We start from the raw sequence: 17,335 nt of genomic DNA, 5'->3' as shown, positions 1-17,335 counted from the left end.
TCTAAACCAAAATCTTGCTATCTTTCCTGATACACTGGCTAGACATTCCAAAGCATATCAATGTAATTAGCCAGCTGTTATCTGACTATGTGATTTGTAACTTTGCAAGCTCGTTAGGTATTAGTAAGGAGGGGATTATGTGGGTGACTGACTGGTGTGGGGGGGGAGAGAAGCATCATCCTCAGTGACTTTTCAGAAGAAAAAAAATAAAAAACATTTTAAGTTATCCTTTTTAGATAAAAAACTATACTAAATATAATCATGTTACCAAGTAATGTATTAAAACATACTATTTTGCAATGAAGGTCTACAGTAGCCTCATCAGCACTCTGTAGGGTAGCACCATGGTGTAGCTGGAAGACAGCTAGCTTCCGTCCTCCTCTGGGTACAATGACTTCAATACAAAACCTAGGAGGCTCATGGTTCTCACCCCCATCCATAGACTTACACAGTAATTATGACAACTTCTGGAGGACGTCCTCCAACCTATCAGACCTCTTGCATGAACTGACATGGGGTCGTGTGTTTTTAATGAGTGTAGGGGCAGCTGCTGAAAAGTAGGGGCAGCTGCTGAAAAGTACCTGGGTGTACAAGATTTTACTGCAGAAGAGTTAATAGTTAATAGATGTTTTAAGATGTCAAATATATATATATATATATATATATATATATAAATGGTAGGGTTGGTTGGTGGTGCAATTAAATGTGTGTGTCACATGTTATGTGATTGAAAACACCTATCACTGTAGAGTAGTTCACTTTTTGGCCTATCCCTCTGTACTGGTATATCTCTACTCTCACCACTCCTCCCCCTTAACCCATCTTCCTCTACTTTCTTCACTGCCTCAACATATGACAACTTCTGCTCTACTCTAACCCTGGAAACCTCAACCTGCCTCTCTCACACAGGACATTTCTGATCCCCAGCTCCATGGGCACCCCTACAATTAACACATTCCACTACTTTCCCCAATGCTACACATTCCTTTGTCTCATGCCCTTCTGCACACTTCTCACACCTTGGACCCTCCCTACTACACACTGCTGCCACATAGGAACACCTTGGACCCTCCCTACTACACACTGCTGCCACATAGGAACACCTTGGACCCTCCCTACTACACACTGCTGCCACATAGGAACACCTTGGACCCTCCCTCCTACACACTACTGCCACATAGGAACACCTTGGAACCTCCCTCCTACACACTACTGCCACATAGGAACACCTCGGACCCTCCCTCCTACACACTGCTGCCACATAGGAACACCTTGGACCCTCCCTACTACACACTGCTGCCACATAGGAACACCTTTCTGCCCAACAGAAGTACAAACAATTATCACTAGACAACTTCTAGTTACCCCCTCCGATTCCACATGACCCAACTCTTTTTTCACCCACTGTGAAACCACAAATGGATCAGCCAAAAGGCAAGAGTCCACTTTTTCCATAAACTTCACTCCTACTGTCAGACTCTTCCTCATCCTCGGTCTCCGATAACTTTACTGCACCTTCCACTTCCGATACTTCACCCTCATTCACTTCCATTTCTTCTGTCTTCAGCTCCCTCTGCTTACACTTTCTACCATTCTTCTTTGACAAACCATCTCCCTTTTCCCCCCACCATTTTTATCTGACTCGAGCTCACCCTCTTCCCTCACTCTCTTAGACCTCTTCTCCCTCTTTTTCCCCACCATTTTTATCCAACTCGAGCTCACCCTCTTCCCTCACTCTCTTAGACCTCTTTCTCCCTCTCTTTTTCCCTCCATTCCTCCTCCATTTTCCAAGTACACATCTCCTTATGATAATACTGCCGCTCCATCCCTGACACCCATCTTGTACTTTCTCTAGGGACTCCCATTTTCCCCCTGACCCCACATTGACAAATTTAGATTTTTTTTTAGTGGATGTCTTTCTGGCTTCAAAACAAACACCACAGTCATTCGTTTTATGATTATTTCCAATCCCGTGTATCAAATGCTGGACCCACTCACCTGTTTAGCTAACCTTGCTTGCTACCATCTGTATATCTATAATCCCATTTATTAACGTTAATTGTTTTTGTAGTTAAAATAATTTATCGTCTCCAGTGTGTTGTTTTCACCTCTCTCCACTTTCCTCTCTCTCCACTTTCCTCTCTTCCTCTCTCTCCACTTTCCTCTCTTCCTCTCTCTCCACTTTCCTCTCTTCCTCTCTCTCCACTTTCCTCTCTTCCTCTCTCCACTTTCCTCTCTTCCTCTCTCCACTAAAAATCCAATTTTATTGGTCACATACACATGGTTGCAGATGTTAATGCGAGTGTAGAGAAATGCTTGTGCTTCTAGTTCTGACAGTGCAGTAACATCTAACAAGTAATCTAACAATTCCCCAACAACTACCTAACACACACAATTCTAAAGGGGTGAATGAGAATATGTACATATAAATATATAGATGAGCAATGGCCGAGCGGCATAGGTAAGGTGCAATAGATGGTATAAAATACAGTATACACATGTGATAGGAGTAATGTAAGATATGTAAACATTTATTAAAGTGGCATTGTTTAAAGTGACTAGTGATTGGGTCTCAATGTAGGCAGCAGCCTCTCGGAGTTAGTGATTGCTGTTTAGCAGTCTGATGGCCTTGAGATTGAAAACACTGTAAACTGATGAATTTAGATGAAGATGCTGTTACAGTAACAAGTCACATTGACAAGTGAATCTTGAGCAATGTTACATGGGGCAGAAATTGCACCAGGCTACACCAATACCTTTTTACTGTAGGCTTCTGCTACATGCCACAATACCCCCATATCTGATGGTTTCTTCTATGTATGTACTGTATAAGGATACTGAAACTATGAGACTGACATTTTTCTCAACATTCTCCAAGTGGGATAACTAGCAGCAGTAGTTCTGGTGTTTAGGTTTTTCATCACTGGTTATTTGAACAAGTCATGATTTCGCAGGTGTTACCATCTCTCACACGTTGGAAGGGGACATTCAGCCCGTATCATGAAAGAGCTCCTCGTTACGGATCTTCTCCTTGTTCTACCATCTGTTAAACCATCTGTTTACCTAATAAACTGGCCACTGAGTGTAGATTGATAAGGGTGGCAGGTAGTCTAGTGGTTAAGAGCGTTGGGCCACTAATCGAAAGGTTGCTGGTTCGAATCTTTGAGCCGACTAGGTGAAAAATCTGTCTGTGCACCTTGAGCAAGGTACTTAATAACCCTAATTGCTCCTGTAAGTAGCTCTGAATAAGAGCTTCTGCTAAATAACAAAACAGTTAAAAAACGTGTTATCGTATTTGTTTATGGACCCACATCTATTCAATGTCTTTGTTTCACAGGGGACTCTCCTAACCGTCGCGCTCTCAGTGGGAGGGGCTTATCATCTAGGGCGCTTCAACCACATCATGTTGTTGACGAGACAGAGAAGAGTGTCTCCAGATCAGAACACCTCAAGAAACACCAGCAGAGACGTATAGGGAAGAAACCTCACCACTGCTGCTCTGACTGTGGGAAGAGTTTCACAAGCCAGAGTGGCGTCATTATTCACCAGCGTATTCACACCCGAGAGAAATCGTACTGCTGCTCTCAGTCTGGGAGAGTTTCACCTGTCCAGGAAGTCTTAAAGTACAACAAAGAATCCGTACAGGAGAGAAGCCTTACAGATGCTCAGAGTGTGGGAAGAGTTTCCCTGCTTCTCAAACCTTAAAATTGCATCTGAGAATTCAAACAGGGGAGAGGCCTTGCCTTGATTGTGGGAAAAGCTTTGCTTACACACTGGAGTGAAGCCTTATAGCTGTGATCAGTGTGGGAAGAGCTTCAATCAGTCAGGCCACCTGACACACACAGGAGACACACAGGAGAAGCCTTATAGCTGTGATAAGTGTGGGAAGACTTATGCTGTGTCTATGTAATATCACACATTGATCTAAATGGATAAATGTTATCATAGAAAATGTTATAGTGAACCTGTGTGTTGGAGGGGGGGGTGATAATTATCTTCTTTCATATACTCATGATACTATTATTAAATGACATTATGTAGAATAATGTTTCAACAATAGGTGTATGTTCATGTATTCAATTGATCAATACATTCAATCCATTATCTTCTGAACAAGATGTTATGACTTTATATTTTTATAATAATATCTAAATTGATTAAAATGCTCCTTTTAAAATGATCAATAATACATTGGATAATAATATCCATGAGGTCCAGGTAATAACTATGCATACTGTCTCTTGTAACAATGGTTAATATAATAACTTTTAGATTTATGTAATAAAACTGGTAAATGTAATGTCTTGTTGGTTAATATGATAACATGTTGAATTGTAGTAATAAATTACTCCATTTAATGTAATAAGTTACATTATCAGGTGAGTTACAACTTGAATAATGTGAATAATGTAATAACACCTAAATAATAATAATGTAATAACACCTAAACCAATGTTTTATGTGTTACTTTGCCAATGTTAATGCACATACCACCCTCCACCAATTACAAACCTATGCACCTGTACTAACACACAAACCTATGCACCTGTACTCACACACAAACCTATGCACCTGTACTCACACACAAACCTATACACCTGTACTCACACACAAACCTATGCACCTGTACTCACACACAAACCTATGCACCTGTACTCACACACAAACCTATGCACCTGTACTCACACACAAACCTATGCACCTGTACTCACACACAAACCTATGCACCTGCACTCACACACAAACCTATGCACATGTACTCACACACAAACCTATGCACATGTACTCACACACAAACCTATGCACCTGTACTCACACACAAACCTATGCACCTGTACTCACACACAAACCTATGCACCTGTACTCACACACAAACCTATGCACCTGTACTCACACACAAACCTATGCACCTGTACTCACACACAAACCTATGCACCTGTACTCACACACAAACCTATGCACCTGTACTCACACAAACACACACTCTTGTCTTTGTCACATACACATGTTTAGCAGATGTTATTGCGTGTGTAGAAATGCTTGTGTTCCTAGCTCCAACAGTGCAGTAGTATCTAACTAAATGCTAGTGTTCCTAGCTCCAACAGTGCAGTTATATCTAACAAAATACAACAATACTCACAAATACAAAAGTAAAATAATGGAATTCTTAAAATGTACACACATATACATTCATACACACACATTGATCAACAAATAATCTGAATGAATCTGCAGGCCTTATAGTCAATGAGCCAGGGTGCTCGGTGGGGCTCACCTCGGGTTGAACATGTCTCATAGGGTTTTTTTGAAGGGCCATGTCCCTGGAGTTGAACATGTATTCTATCACAGCAGCAATGGTACCTTTCTGTGTGTTTATCACTATTTCTATTCATCCCTCCATCCCTTTCAGTTTTCCCATAGGGTAAAACCCCTATGACAACGTCAGCATACAGTACATCAGGTTATTACTCATGTTTACCCTTTAATCATATATCATTGGGAATATTAGATTCATAGCTGTCCATCAGACACATCTTCAGAATGTTCAGATTGACAGAAAGTTGATATTTGACCTCTAGTATACATATCAAAATGAGCTGTCATAGCTTTTAAAACAAAATTATACATTTAAACTTTGTTTGACAATTGATTCTGAAACGTCATAAATTACCTTTCAAAAAAGTGTCCAGGCCTCGGGCGGGGAGAACCCCTGACCGGACCCCCACCCCACGCCTCAGAGGACTCTGTTGTCAACGTCAGAAGACTGTATGAGTGAAAAATATGTTCAGACAGAAACATAAAATAGACAAAAATACTTTGATAATGTAATGTGTTGTCAGTTGGATGAAACAGGACCAAAATACACATTAGGAAAAGGAGAAGATCATTGAAGCAAATTAAAAAGAGTAAGGGATCAAGTATGGACTGTTGCCAGAAGAATGTGAAGAACATTTTGACTCTGACTCCAATATGATGTTAATGCTACAAGCCCATAATTGTATCAATGAATCTAACCAAGGTAGCAAGCCATGAGTCACCCCTCAGAATACTATAAGAGGCAAGTGTCTAGGTTTACCGTTATGCATTCATTAAAAGACTAAGGGACAACAGCTAATATCTTGCAATCAATGACCTTTTTAAAATGGACAATTCTGTGACCTGTCATGGGCAAGATTTGAAATGACAATAGCTAGCAAAGGTTAGCAAAGGTGTCAGCTGGAGATGATGTGCAGGAGCTTTTAAGGGTTTGTAGTTTTGCATGACGTCTACTTTTATCCTAATTAGCGTTTGCGAAATATGAGTGTAAATAGAGACGATTATATTGATAAAAGTCACCTTGTCCGAGAGAGATTGAAATGATTCTCAAAATGTCTCTCCAGGGTAAATCTATGAAAATCCCCTATGGGTAAAGTGAAATGGTGGAAAGCAATTGGAACCATTTCCTAGTTTGACCATTTGGTTTTAAGGGTATTATGACTCGTCCACTGTGGGGCTCTATAGAGAGAAATAGTAATGGCACCTTTCTATAGGCACTAATTTTGCCATGGTTCGCTGGACAAAGACTATGGGGAAAATTAATGGCGGTTTTGCATGGTTTTGGATAAATGCTGAAAATAAGGACTGTTGTAAACACAGGTTTAGTAGATCTTGTTCGTTTTGTTCATCAATCTTTATTAGCTAATGTCAATTATGCAATAAAAAAAGGATTTACATCACATAAAGGCTTCATTATTAATAAAGGTAATACTAACTGACTGCTATTATCTCATAGAACAAACGTATAAGATCTCCTTAGCCTGTGCTGACCCTATTTTTCCCATTAGGATGGCTGAACGAGCCAAAGGTAACTAATTGCATTGTTATAATTCTACAAGCTGGCGAGATCTGAAGCTCTGTTTAGCTCAACATTGACATGATTGGTTGACGGTAAGTGGGGGCGGTACTTCCTGTATAAACACAAACGTCGTCTCTTGACTACTTCCTTCCAGCAGTGATGAGTATTCTACAATGTTTGTACAATTCATCGTTGTCAAAGCCATGCTTAATTAATCCGTTAAAAGAGCAAGGAACAGTATGCAGTGCGACACAAAAAAGAAAAGAAAAAACACCAACAATTTTTGGGCGTTCATAGCCATGGTTGTCAACTGTACCGCAGGTGTAGAATGTAAAACACAGTGGATAGATGTTGTGATGGCAGCTGTAGAGAAGTACTTGGGTGTACAATATTTTACTGCAGAGTTATAATGTGTTTTGAACGATACTATCCTGTCCTCCCAGGCTGCTGGCCTGGTGTTGAATCAGAGGGCCAAAGTAGTGGAATAATTACGTTTTAATGGGTGTAGGTTTAGTTGGTTTTTCACAAAGTGCAATGAATTAATACTACAGAATAGTAGACTGATACACAGCCAATACACTTGCTGGAGGTATGAACCTATAACAATTGTTTATGGCGGACCGCCATAATACCAAAGAAGAAGAAGACCACTTCCTTCTCAACTGCTTCGAGGCTGCTCGGTGAAACGGAAGTATAAGTACATTGACAACTGCGGAGATTGCATTGCTGTTAAGTGCTGCATGACAACTGCAGACTTCGGATTGAACATACTTTGGGTTTTACTGGTTCGCTGCACGGATAGCGCAGCGGTAATCAGTCTGGTATTATATAGGCTACACTTACTGGGCCTCAGACATTTAAAACTATCTGGACTCCCGAAGAGGACGTTGTTCCAACAGACTCGTATAGAGTTAGACGATAACAGACAGCATGATTCTTGGTGAATAGGGTGTTGAACGTTTTCCTGACTTTAATAGATCAGGTAAGATCTTATCCAGGATCTTTCTGAAGTTAGGTTAGCCTACATCAGACATTTTATTGTCACAAATTAAATCTAGTTTTGATATTTAAAAGGACGTTTGATGGCTCTGGTATAGCTGTTCTTTATCTGAACGCTGTAACAAAGAAAGTAACTATAGTGGGGGCTAGCTACAGATTTACTGTCACGTTTTTTTTATTTGAAGAAATGTTGAAGAAAAAATAGCTTCAACGATGGATCGGGTAAGTTTAGTTTTATTTTACAGTATGCTTACTGTGGTGTATAACATGTCTAGGCCTATTTTCGTCATCTTTGATCATCCATTTACATTTGAACAGCTGGACAAATTAAACTATGATGGTAATTAAAAACTTGGGATATTTTGTTTGCTCTAACCTGTTCGTTCATATGCCTTGACACAGCCGTGACAAGTAGACAGTGGCAGAATAAATTCAGCCACACCTTTTTGTGTAATCATAAAACCGGAGTGCAACGTCTTTCCGGTGAAGTTAACCAAATATGTTGCATGTAACTAACAGTTACATGACCTACAGAATGGTCAAGCAAGTGAATGTTTCGGATGCTTTCAGACTACTCAACAACTATTGAATTATTGTTAACGCAAAGAAAACAAGGGCTGATTATTGGGACACTAAGGAGGCCTGCGTCTTGTGACCGGAGCGTACATGTAGGTATGTACGGCAGGACGAATTCGGAAAGATGGATCGGAGCAAGCCCATGTAATACTTTGTAGGTTAGCAATAAAACCTTGAAATCATCCCTTGCCTCCACTATTCAAGCACCATTTCAACATAATCTAATCATTCAATCAAATGTATTTATAAAGCCTTTTTTATATCAGCCGATGTCACAAAGTGCTGTACAGAAACCCAGCCTAAAACCCCAAACCGCAATTAATGCAGATGTAGAAGCACGGTGGCTAGAAAACACTCTCTACAAAGGCAGGAACCTAGGTAGAAACCTAGAGAGGAACCAGGCTCTGAGGGGTGGCCAGTCCTCTTCTGGCTGTGCCAGGTGGAGATTATAACAGTACATGGCCAAGATGTTCAAATGTTTATAGATGACCAGCAGGGACAAATAATAATAATCACAGTGGTTGTAGCGGGTGCAACAGGTCAAGCACCTCAGGAGTAAATGAGAGAGAGAGAGACCTGAGGCATGGTCTTAGGGCAGAGAGAACTTAAATTCACATGGGATAAAACAGAAGAAATACTCCAGATCTAACAAACTGACTCTTAGCCCCCTGACACATATACTGTTGCAGCATAAATACTGGAGTCTGAGATAGGAGGGGTCGGGAGACACTGTGACCCCATCCGACGATACCCCCAGACAGGGCCAAACAGGCAGGATTTAACCCCACCCACTTTACCAAAGCACAGCCCCCACACCACTAGATGGCTATCTTCCGCCACCATCCTACTACTCTGAGACAAGGCCTTGCATAGCCCACGAAGATCTCCCCCACAGCGCGAACCCGAGGGGGGCGCCAACCCGGACAGGAAGATCACATCAGTGACTCAATCCACTCAAGTGACGCACCCCTCCTAGGGAAGGCATGGAAGAACACCAGTAAGCCAGTGGCTCAGGTAATAGGGTTAGAGGCAGAGAATCCCAGTGGAAAGGGGAACTGGCCAGGCAGAGACAGCAAGGGCGATTCGTCGCTCCTTTCTGTTCACCTTCACACCCCTGGGCCAGACTACACTCAATCATATGACCCACTGAAGAGATGAGTCTTCAGTAAAGACTTAAAAAGGTCATGACCGAGTCTGCGTCTCTCACATGGGTAGGCAGACCATTCCATAAAAATGGAGCTCTTTTGGAGAAAGCCCTGCCTCCAGCTGTTTGCTTAGAAATTCTTGGGACACTAAGGAGGCCTGCGTCTTGTGACCGGAGCGTACATGTAGGTATGTACGGCAGGACGAATTCGGAAAGATGGATAGGAGCAAGCCCATGTAATACTTTGTAGGTTAGCAGTAAAACCTTAATCAGCCCTTGCCTTAGCAGGAAGCAGCCCTTGCCTTAACAGGAAGTAGCCCTTGCCTTAGCAGGAAGCAGCCCTTGCCTTAGCAGGAAGCAGCCCTTGCCTTAGCAGGAAGCAGCCCTTGCCTTAGCAGGAAGCAGCCCTTGCCTTAGCAGGAAGCAGCCCTTGCCTTAGCAGGAAGCAGCCCTTGCCTTAGCAGGAAGCAGCCCTTGCCTTAGCAGGAAGCAGCCCTTGCCTTAGCAGGAAGCAGCCCTTGCCTTAGCAGGAAGCAGCCCTTGCCTTAGCAGGAAGCAGCCCTTGCCTTAGCAGGAAGCAGCCCTTGCCTTAGCAGGAAGCAGCCCTTGCCTTAGCAGGAAGCAGCCCTTGCTTTGATAGGAAGCAGCCCTTGCCTTAGCAGGAAGCAGCCCTTGCTTTGATAGGAAGCCAGTGTGGAGGCTAGCACTGGAGTAATATAATTACATCTTTTGGTTCTAGTCAGGATTCTAGCAGCCGTGTTTAGCTCTAACTGAAGTTTATTTAGTGCTTTATCCGGGTAGCCGGAAAGTAGAGCATTGCAGTAGTCTAATCTAGAAGTGACAAAAGCATGGATACATTTTTCTGCATCATTTTTGGACAGAAAGTTTCAGATTTTGTGCGATGTTACGTAGATGGAAAAAAGCTGTCCTTGAAACAGTCTTGATATTTTTTCTAATCACCTATGCTTAGTCTACTACAGTGACAACTAAAATATACAAACAATCAGGAGCGCAACTTTCACTGGGGGCGGGGTGACATGACCCCCCCCCCACATTCTGAAATTGCTTTTTTGTCCCCCCCCCCACTCTTATACCCACTGCTATCAGCTACCTGTGGTGTCGCTGTGGAGCCAGGCTAGTAAAAATCACCCTCTGCCTTCTTCCTGTCGTGTAGCTGCTGAGCCAGGCTAGTAACCATCACCCTCTGCCTTCTTCCTGTGGTGTAGCTGCTGAGCCAGGCTAGTAACCATCACCCTCTGCCTTCTTCCTGTGGTGTAGCTGCTGAGCCAGGCTAGTAACCATCACCCTCTGTCTTCTTCCTGTGGTGTAGCTGCTGAGCCAGGCTAGTAACCATCACCCTCTGCCTTCTTCCTGTGGTGTAGCTGCTGAGCCAGGCTAGTAACCATCACCCTCTGTCTTCTTCCTGTGGTGTAGCTGTGGAGCCAGGCTAGTAACCATCACCCTCTGCCTTCTTCCTGTGGTGTAGCTGCTGAGCCAGGCTAGTAACCATCACCCTCTGTCTTCTTCCTGTGGTGTAGCTGCTGAGCCAGGCTAGTAACCTTGGACACAGGTCAATGTCAAACAGATGTTGCAGGAGCTTTGTGTGATCTACTCGATCAAAGGCTTTGGACATATCAGCAAGTAACACCCTCACCCTTGTTGGTATGTTTGGAGTCTGTAGTTGTCAGCCTGGAGTGTGTGGCTTTCACAAGGGCGGTAGTATCGCTGGAGTTTGGGAGGTAGGCATACTGATTAGTGCTCTCAGATATAAAACTGTTGGCTTGAGTTTTCTTTTAATGAAGGATTTTTCCAAGGCATGACGTTAGAGAGATGGGCCTCCAGTCACTCGTTGTACATGGGTTTGACACTTTAGGTATAGGACATCCTGATCACATGGACAGTGTTGATGAGATACACTGTTCTACCGAAGTGTTTTCTCATTTGCCCATGGTGGATGGTAGAGTAGTCCCACGAACAGAGTTGAAAATGAGCTGGGGAGTCGTTTAGGACGGAGCTGAAGCCACATACACTCAAATTCCTCTTTCTCCGGGTCAGTTCTTCTCTTTGCCTGCATACTGTGGTTCACATACATAGCCTCATCCCCTCCTCTCTGGACCTGTCATTTCTGAACAGCTGATAGTTGTATATGAAAAGAGATTAATCTGGGATATTTTCGTGGGCCCAAGTTTAAGTGACACATCCAATGTCTGCATTTACTGCAATGAAGAAGCAGATCAAATTCATCCACTTTGTTCATCAATGATCTTGAATTACAAACCAGCACATTCGGGGTCCTTGGGGCATCCTGGGGCGTATTTGTGACGTCACATAATTCAGTTAGAATATAGTCCATCTCACCCTGCTTCTTACGCGCATTATCCCGAGGCACTAAAGTTTGTGTCGGATATGTGGTGCCAGTGGAGGTGCATATTTTTTGTAAATCCGTAGAAAATGTGATGAGTATTCAACAACGTTTGTACAATTCATCGTTGTCAAAACCATGCTTAATCCGTTAAAAGAGCAAGGAACAGTATGCAGTGTGACACAAAACAATGAAAAAACAACACCAACAAGCATCTCAAACATTGTAACACGTTACTCTCGAGCAGCTGCCTGGAAGCGCCACAGCATTGAACTACATTAACTACATCAGTTCAAAACAAAATATGCTAGCTAGCTACTCCATAGTCCAAGCTGCGGTAAACGCTAGCTAGCTACTCCATAGTCCAAGCTATGGTAAACGCTAGCTAGCTACTCCATAGTCCAAGCTATGGTAAACGCTAGCTAGCTACTCCATAGTCCAAGCTATGGTAAACGCTAGCTAGCTACTCCATAGACCAAGCTATGGTAAACGCTAGCTAGCTACTCCATAGTCCAAGCTACGGTAAACGCTAGCCATATTTCACTGTCAGACAGGACACAACTCAAACTAGCTGAGAAAACAAATCAAATTGTATTGGTCCATACACATACTTATCAGATCTTATTGAGGGTGGAGTGAATTGATTGTGTTCCTAGTTCCAACAGTGCCGTAATATCTAATAATTCACAACAATAACATAATGGAATTCAGAAATCTGTTAATATTAGTCCAGATTATAAATACAGTACATTCATAAGTATGTGGACACCCCTTCAAATGATTGGATTTGGCTATTTCAGCCACACCCGTTGCTGACAGGTGTATAAAATTGAGCATACAGCCATTCAACCTCCATAGACACACATTGGCAGTAGAATGGCCTTACTGAAGAGATCAGTGACTTTCAACATGGTAACATCAAAGATGCCACCTTTCCAACAAGTCAGTATGTCAAATTTCTGCCCTGCTAGCGATTTCACCAGTCAACTGTAAGTGGTGTTATTGTGAAGTAGAAATGTCTAGGAGCAACAACAGCTCAATTGAGAAGTGGTAAACCACACAAGATCACAGAACGGGACCACCGAGTACTGAAGCGCGTAGCGCATAACAATTGTCTGTCCTCAGTTGCCACACTCCCAACCTAGTTCCAAACTGCCTCTAGACTCCATAGTCTAGACGTTGCGTCAGCACAATAACTGTTCGTCTGGAGTTTCATGAAATGGCTTTCCATAGCTGAGCAGCCGCACACAAGCCTAAGGTCACTATGTGCAATGCCAAGCGTCGGCTGGAGTGGTGTAAGGCTCACCGCCCGAATGACAAATCTGGGTTTGGCAGATGCCAGGAAAAGCTACCTGCTCCAATGCATAGTGCCAACTGTAAAGTTTTGGTGGAGGAGGAATACTTGTCTGGGGATGTTTTTCATGGTTCGGGCTAGGTCCCTTAGTTCCACATTTTAGACGATTCTGTGCTTCCAACTTTGTTAAGTTTGGGGAACGCCCTTTCCTGTTTCAGCATGACAATGCCCCGTGCACAAAGCCAGGTCCATACAGAAATAGTTTGTTGAGATTGGTGTGGAAGAACTTGACTGGCCTGCACAGATACTCCTGACCTCAACCCCATCGAACACCTTTGGGATGAATTGGAACGCAGACCGCAAGCCAGGCCTAATTGCCCTTCATCAGTGCCCAACCTCACTAATGCACTTGTGGCTGAATTGAAGCAAGTCCCCGCAGCAATGTTCCAACATCTAGTGGAAAGACTTCCCGGAAGTGGAGGCTGTATAGCAGCAAAGGGGAGACCAACTCCATATTAATGCTCATGATTTTGGAATGAGATGTTCGACGAGCAAGTGTCCAAATACCTATGGTCATGTAGTGTACACTCTAAGTCAATCTTAAATGAATCATTGTTTATTATCAGCATGCTCTAGAGGTCAAAGTCAAACTTAGGAAGCATAAAGTACTGTTCTGAAGGTATCTCCCTCAGGGCAGTACCACTACATCTCTTATAGACTGGTTACAGACACATAACATAGTCATAGTTCATAGGGTTGGTTCTGGCACGTGTCTGGCACCTCCTCCTGTCTTAACTTATAGAACATATTCTGGCTGTTCTGCCAGATGGTCCTAAGGAGAGGGTCATGCCAAATCTGTGCTTATCAACAGTGCCAAACTAACAACTCTGCCATTAGACAGGCTTGATTGTATTTACAGCTCTGATCTGGATGGTGGACTAGCCCTGTGTTGGATAATTGTCAACGGCCATTCCAGTGGAGTGGTGCTTGGGGAGGGGCTAATGCCCCCCAAACCCTGATTATATAAATGTATAGGATACATAACTCTGCAACACTTTAGACTAGAAACAGGCTGTTAAAGGCACCAAAGAGACGTGGCTCTATTGTTCATGGGGATAACTGTATACATTTACATTCATTTAATTCAGGGTGGAAGGTAAAACCAAATAATTGATGGATTTAGCTCTAAATACTACATCACTATGAGCAGCAGTAGTTCAGGTGTTTTGCTTTTTCCTCTGGTTAATATGACGAATAACGATTTTGCAGGTGTTGGTGTTCGCCGACTTTTTGGAGAGGGAAGGGTCTTCATTCCATTATCTGTTAAGCTCTCATCCTAACACGTATGAACTCAGAAGTAACTCGGCTGACCAATTTCGTGAGACATTAGTTCTGGGTTACCCAAGATTAACTCAGGGGTGAAAAACTTGTTCAACTCCAATGAATACTCAAAGGTTCTGAACATAAGACAGGAGGCATTACAAGTGTTATACGTTTTTACATTAGTAAAAAAATATACCACTTCCATTTGAGAAATGTCCCAAAGTGATTTGAAAACTGTACATTTGTGGAAAGTAGTGAACAGTTACACACTTCAGGAGAAAGGAGGTATTTATAAGGATGCACCAATCAGAGATTTAGACTAATCAAATGTTTGGTCGAATGATATTCTATGTACAATACTTCCTGTGGTCACCAGGACAGAGCTAGTCCGTCCCCCTCCACCCTGCCGGAGTCCCCTGGTCACAACTCTCCTGGTAGCGCCTTACTGCTGGGTCTGAAGAGGGTGTTTGTGCGGCTGGTCGACTGCAGGAAAACAACAGGGCAGAGTCGAACTGTGAGAGAAGGACACGAGGATGGAGATTTGATTTCATCAAGTAAGAACAATGGGGGGGGGGTGGATGAGACCACAATCTGCTTCTGCAACTTCTGTTTATTGATTTATAAACAGTAAAACGCTCAGGGGCTAGTTAATTGTCAATAGAATTTCATGAATGGAGGGTACCTAATAAACTGGGTGTATATTGATGATAACAGAGGCAGGTAGTCTTGTGTTTTAAGAGCGTTGGGCCACAAATTGAAAGGTTGCTTGTTTGGATCTCTGAGCCGACTTGGTAGAAAATCTGTCTGTGCCCTTGAGCAAGATACTAAACCCTAATTGCTCCTGTAAATCACTCTGGATAACATCGTCTGCTAAATAACACACTTGTTTATGGACCCATGTTTCCAAAACCTAGTTATTCAATGTCTTTGTTTCACAGGGGACACCCCTAACCGTCGTTCTCTCAGTGGCAGGTGCTTATCTTCTGGGGATCCTCAACCACATGTTGCTGACGAGACAGCGAAGTGTCTTTCCAGATCAGAACATCTCAAGAAACATCAGCAGAGGCGTACAGGGAAGAAACCTCACCACTGCTGCTCTGACTGTGGGAAGAGTTTCACAAACCGGAGTGACTTCATTATTCACCAGCGGATTCACACCGGAGAAAAACCGTACTGCTGCTCACAGTGTGGGAAGAGCTTCGCTGCTTCTAACACCTTAAAATCTCATCTGAGAATTCATACAGGGGAGAAGCCTTACCCCTGCCTTGATTGTGGGAAAAACTTTTCATATTTGGGAGCCCTAAACATACACAAGCTAACACACACTGGAGTGAAGCCTTATAGCTGTGATCAATGTGGGAAGAGCTATGCTGTATCAGATGCCCTAACTATACACCAGTGCATACACACAGGAGAGAAATCTTATATCTGTGATCAGTGTGGGAAGGGCTTCAGTCAATCAGGGCCCCTAAATTCACACCAGCGAACACACACAGGAGAGAAACCTTATAGCTGTGATCAGTGTGGGAAGAACTTTGCTCTAGCTTCCTCCCTGACTAGACACCATCGAACACACACTGGAGAGAGACCTTATGTCTGTCTATGTGGGAAGAGCTTTGCTCTAGCTTCCACCCTGAATACACACCAGCTAACACACACTGGAGAGAAGCCTTTTAGATGTGATAGGTGTGGGAAGAGCTTTGCTATAGCTTCCTCCCTGACTAGACACCATCGAACACACACTAGAGAGAAACCTTTTACCTGTGTTAAGTGTGGGAAGAGCTTCAGTCAATCAGGGACACTAAATTCACACCAGCGAACACACACTGGAGAGAAACCTTATAGATGTGCTCAGTGTGGCAAGAGCTTTGCTCAATCAGTACACCTGAATATACACCAGAGACAACACACAGGAGAGAAGCCTTTTAGCTGTGATCAGTGTGGGAAGAGCTTTGCTGTGTCAGAAAAACTTACTATACACCAGCGCATACACACAGGAGAGAAGCCTTATAGGTGTGATCAGTGTGGGAAGAGCTTCAGTCAATCAGGGACCCTAAATTCACACCAGCGAACACACACTGGAGTGAAACCCTATGTGTGTCTATGTAGGAAGAGCTTTGCTTATTTAGGGCAATTGAAAAAACACCAGAAAACTAAAACGTGCCGTATTTCCTCTCCCTCCTATCTGACACCGGTTCCAGTACACTAAAGAAAGGATCAGTAGGAAATATCTAGTGAACAGTCATATCCATCTCCCATTCTTAAACAGTTGATTTAGTCTGATCACCATGGTAACCTTTATGGAGCATAATATGCAGCTCTGATCTAGCATCAGGTCTCCCCTGTGTCTTTGTAATATCACACATTGATCTAAATGGATAAATGTTCTCATAGGAAATGTTATAGTGAACCTGTGAGGATGTTGATAATTGTATCTTCTTTCATACACTGCCCTTTGGCATTTTTCCTATTTTGTTGTATTACAACCTGTAATTTAAATTGATTTTTATTTGGATTTCATGTAATGGGCATACACAAAATAGTCCAAATTGGTGAAGTGAAATGAAAAATATTACTTGTTTAAAAAAAATCTAATAAATTAAACAAAAGTGGTGTGTGCTTATGTATTCACCCCCTTTGTTATGAAGCCTCTAAATATGATCTGGTACAACCAATTACCTTCAGAAGTCACATAATTAGCTAAATGAAGTAGACCTGTGTGCAATCTAAGTGTCTTTTATACAGGTAATGAGTTCAAACAGGTGCAGTTAATACATGTAATCAGTGGAGAACAGGGGGGGC

The 17,335-nt window shown here is 42.8% G+C and overlaps 2 protein-coding genes across 3 annotated transcripts in view; one reads left to right on the top strand and one right to left on the bottom strand.

The window, feature by feature from the left end:
- Nucleotides 1-17,335, bottom strand: part of LOC110513420 (uncharacterized) — a 199,117-nt gene that overhangs the window by 80,799 nt on the left and 100,983 nt on the right. The window lies entirely within an intron of this gene.
- Nucleotides 7,540-17,146, top strand: LOC110513423 (uncharacterized). Of its 2 annotated transcripts, XM_036939293.2 has the most exons (3): nt 7,540-8,056; nt 14,910-15,087; nt 15,472-17,146. In XM_036939293.2, the coding sequence occupies exons 1-3, from the start codon at nt 8,048-8,050 to the stop codon at nt 16,740-16,742; spliced, it is 1,458 nt and encodes a 485-aa protein (XP_036795188.2). In that variant the 5' UTR covers nt 7,540-8,047; the 3' UTR covers nt 16,743-17,146. The 2 variants fall into 2 exon arrangements, with proteins under 2 accessions (XP_036795188.2, XP_090053674.1); XM_090197548.1 differs by lacking the exon at nt 7,540-8,056 and having other exon boundaries at nt 14,868-15,087.

This window comes from Oncorhynchus mykiss, chromosome 13 (assembly GCF_057628025.1).
Source record: "Oncorhynchus mykiss isolate SJ-2025 chromosome 13, ASM5762802v1, whole genome shotgun sequence".
Classification (NCBI taxonomy): Eukaryota; Metazoa; Chordata; class Actinopteri; order Salmoniformes; family Salmonidae; genus Oncorhynchus; species Oncorhynchus mykiss.
Note: the sequence above shows the minus strand (reverse complement) of the source record. Positions and strands in the feature narration are given on the sequence as shown.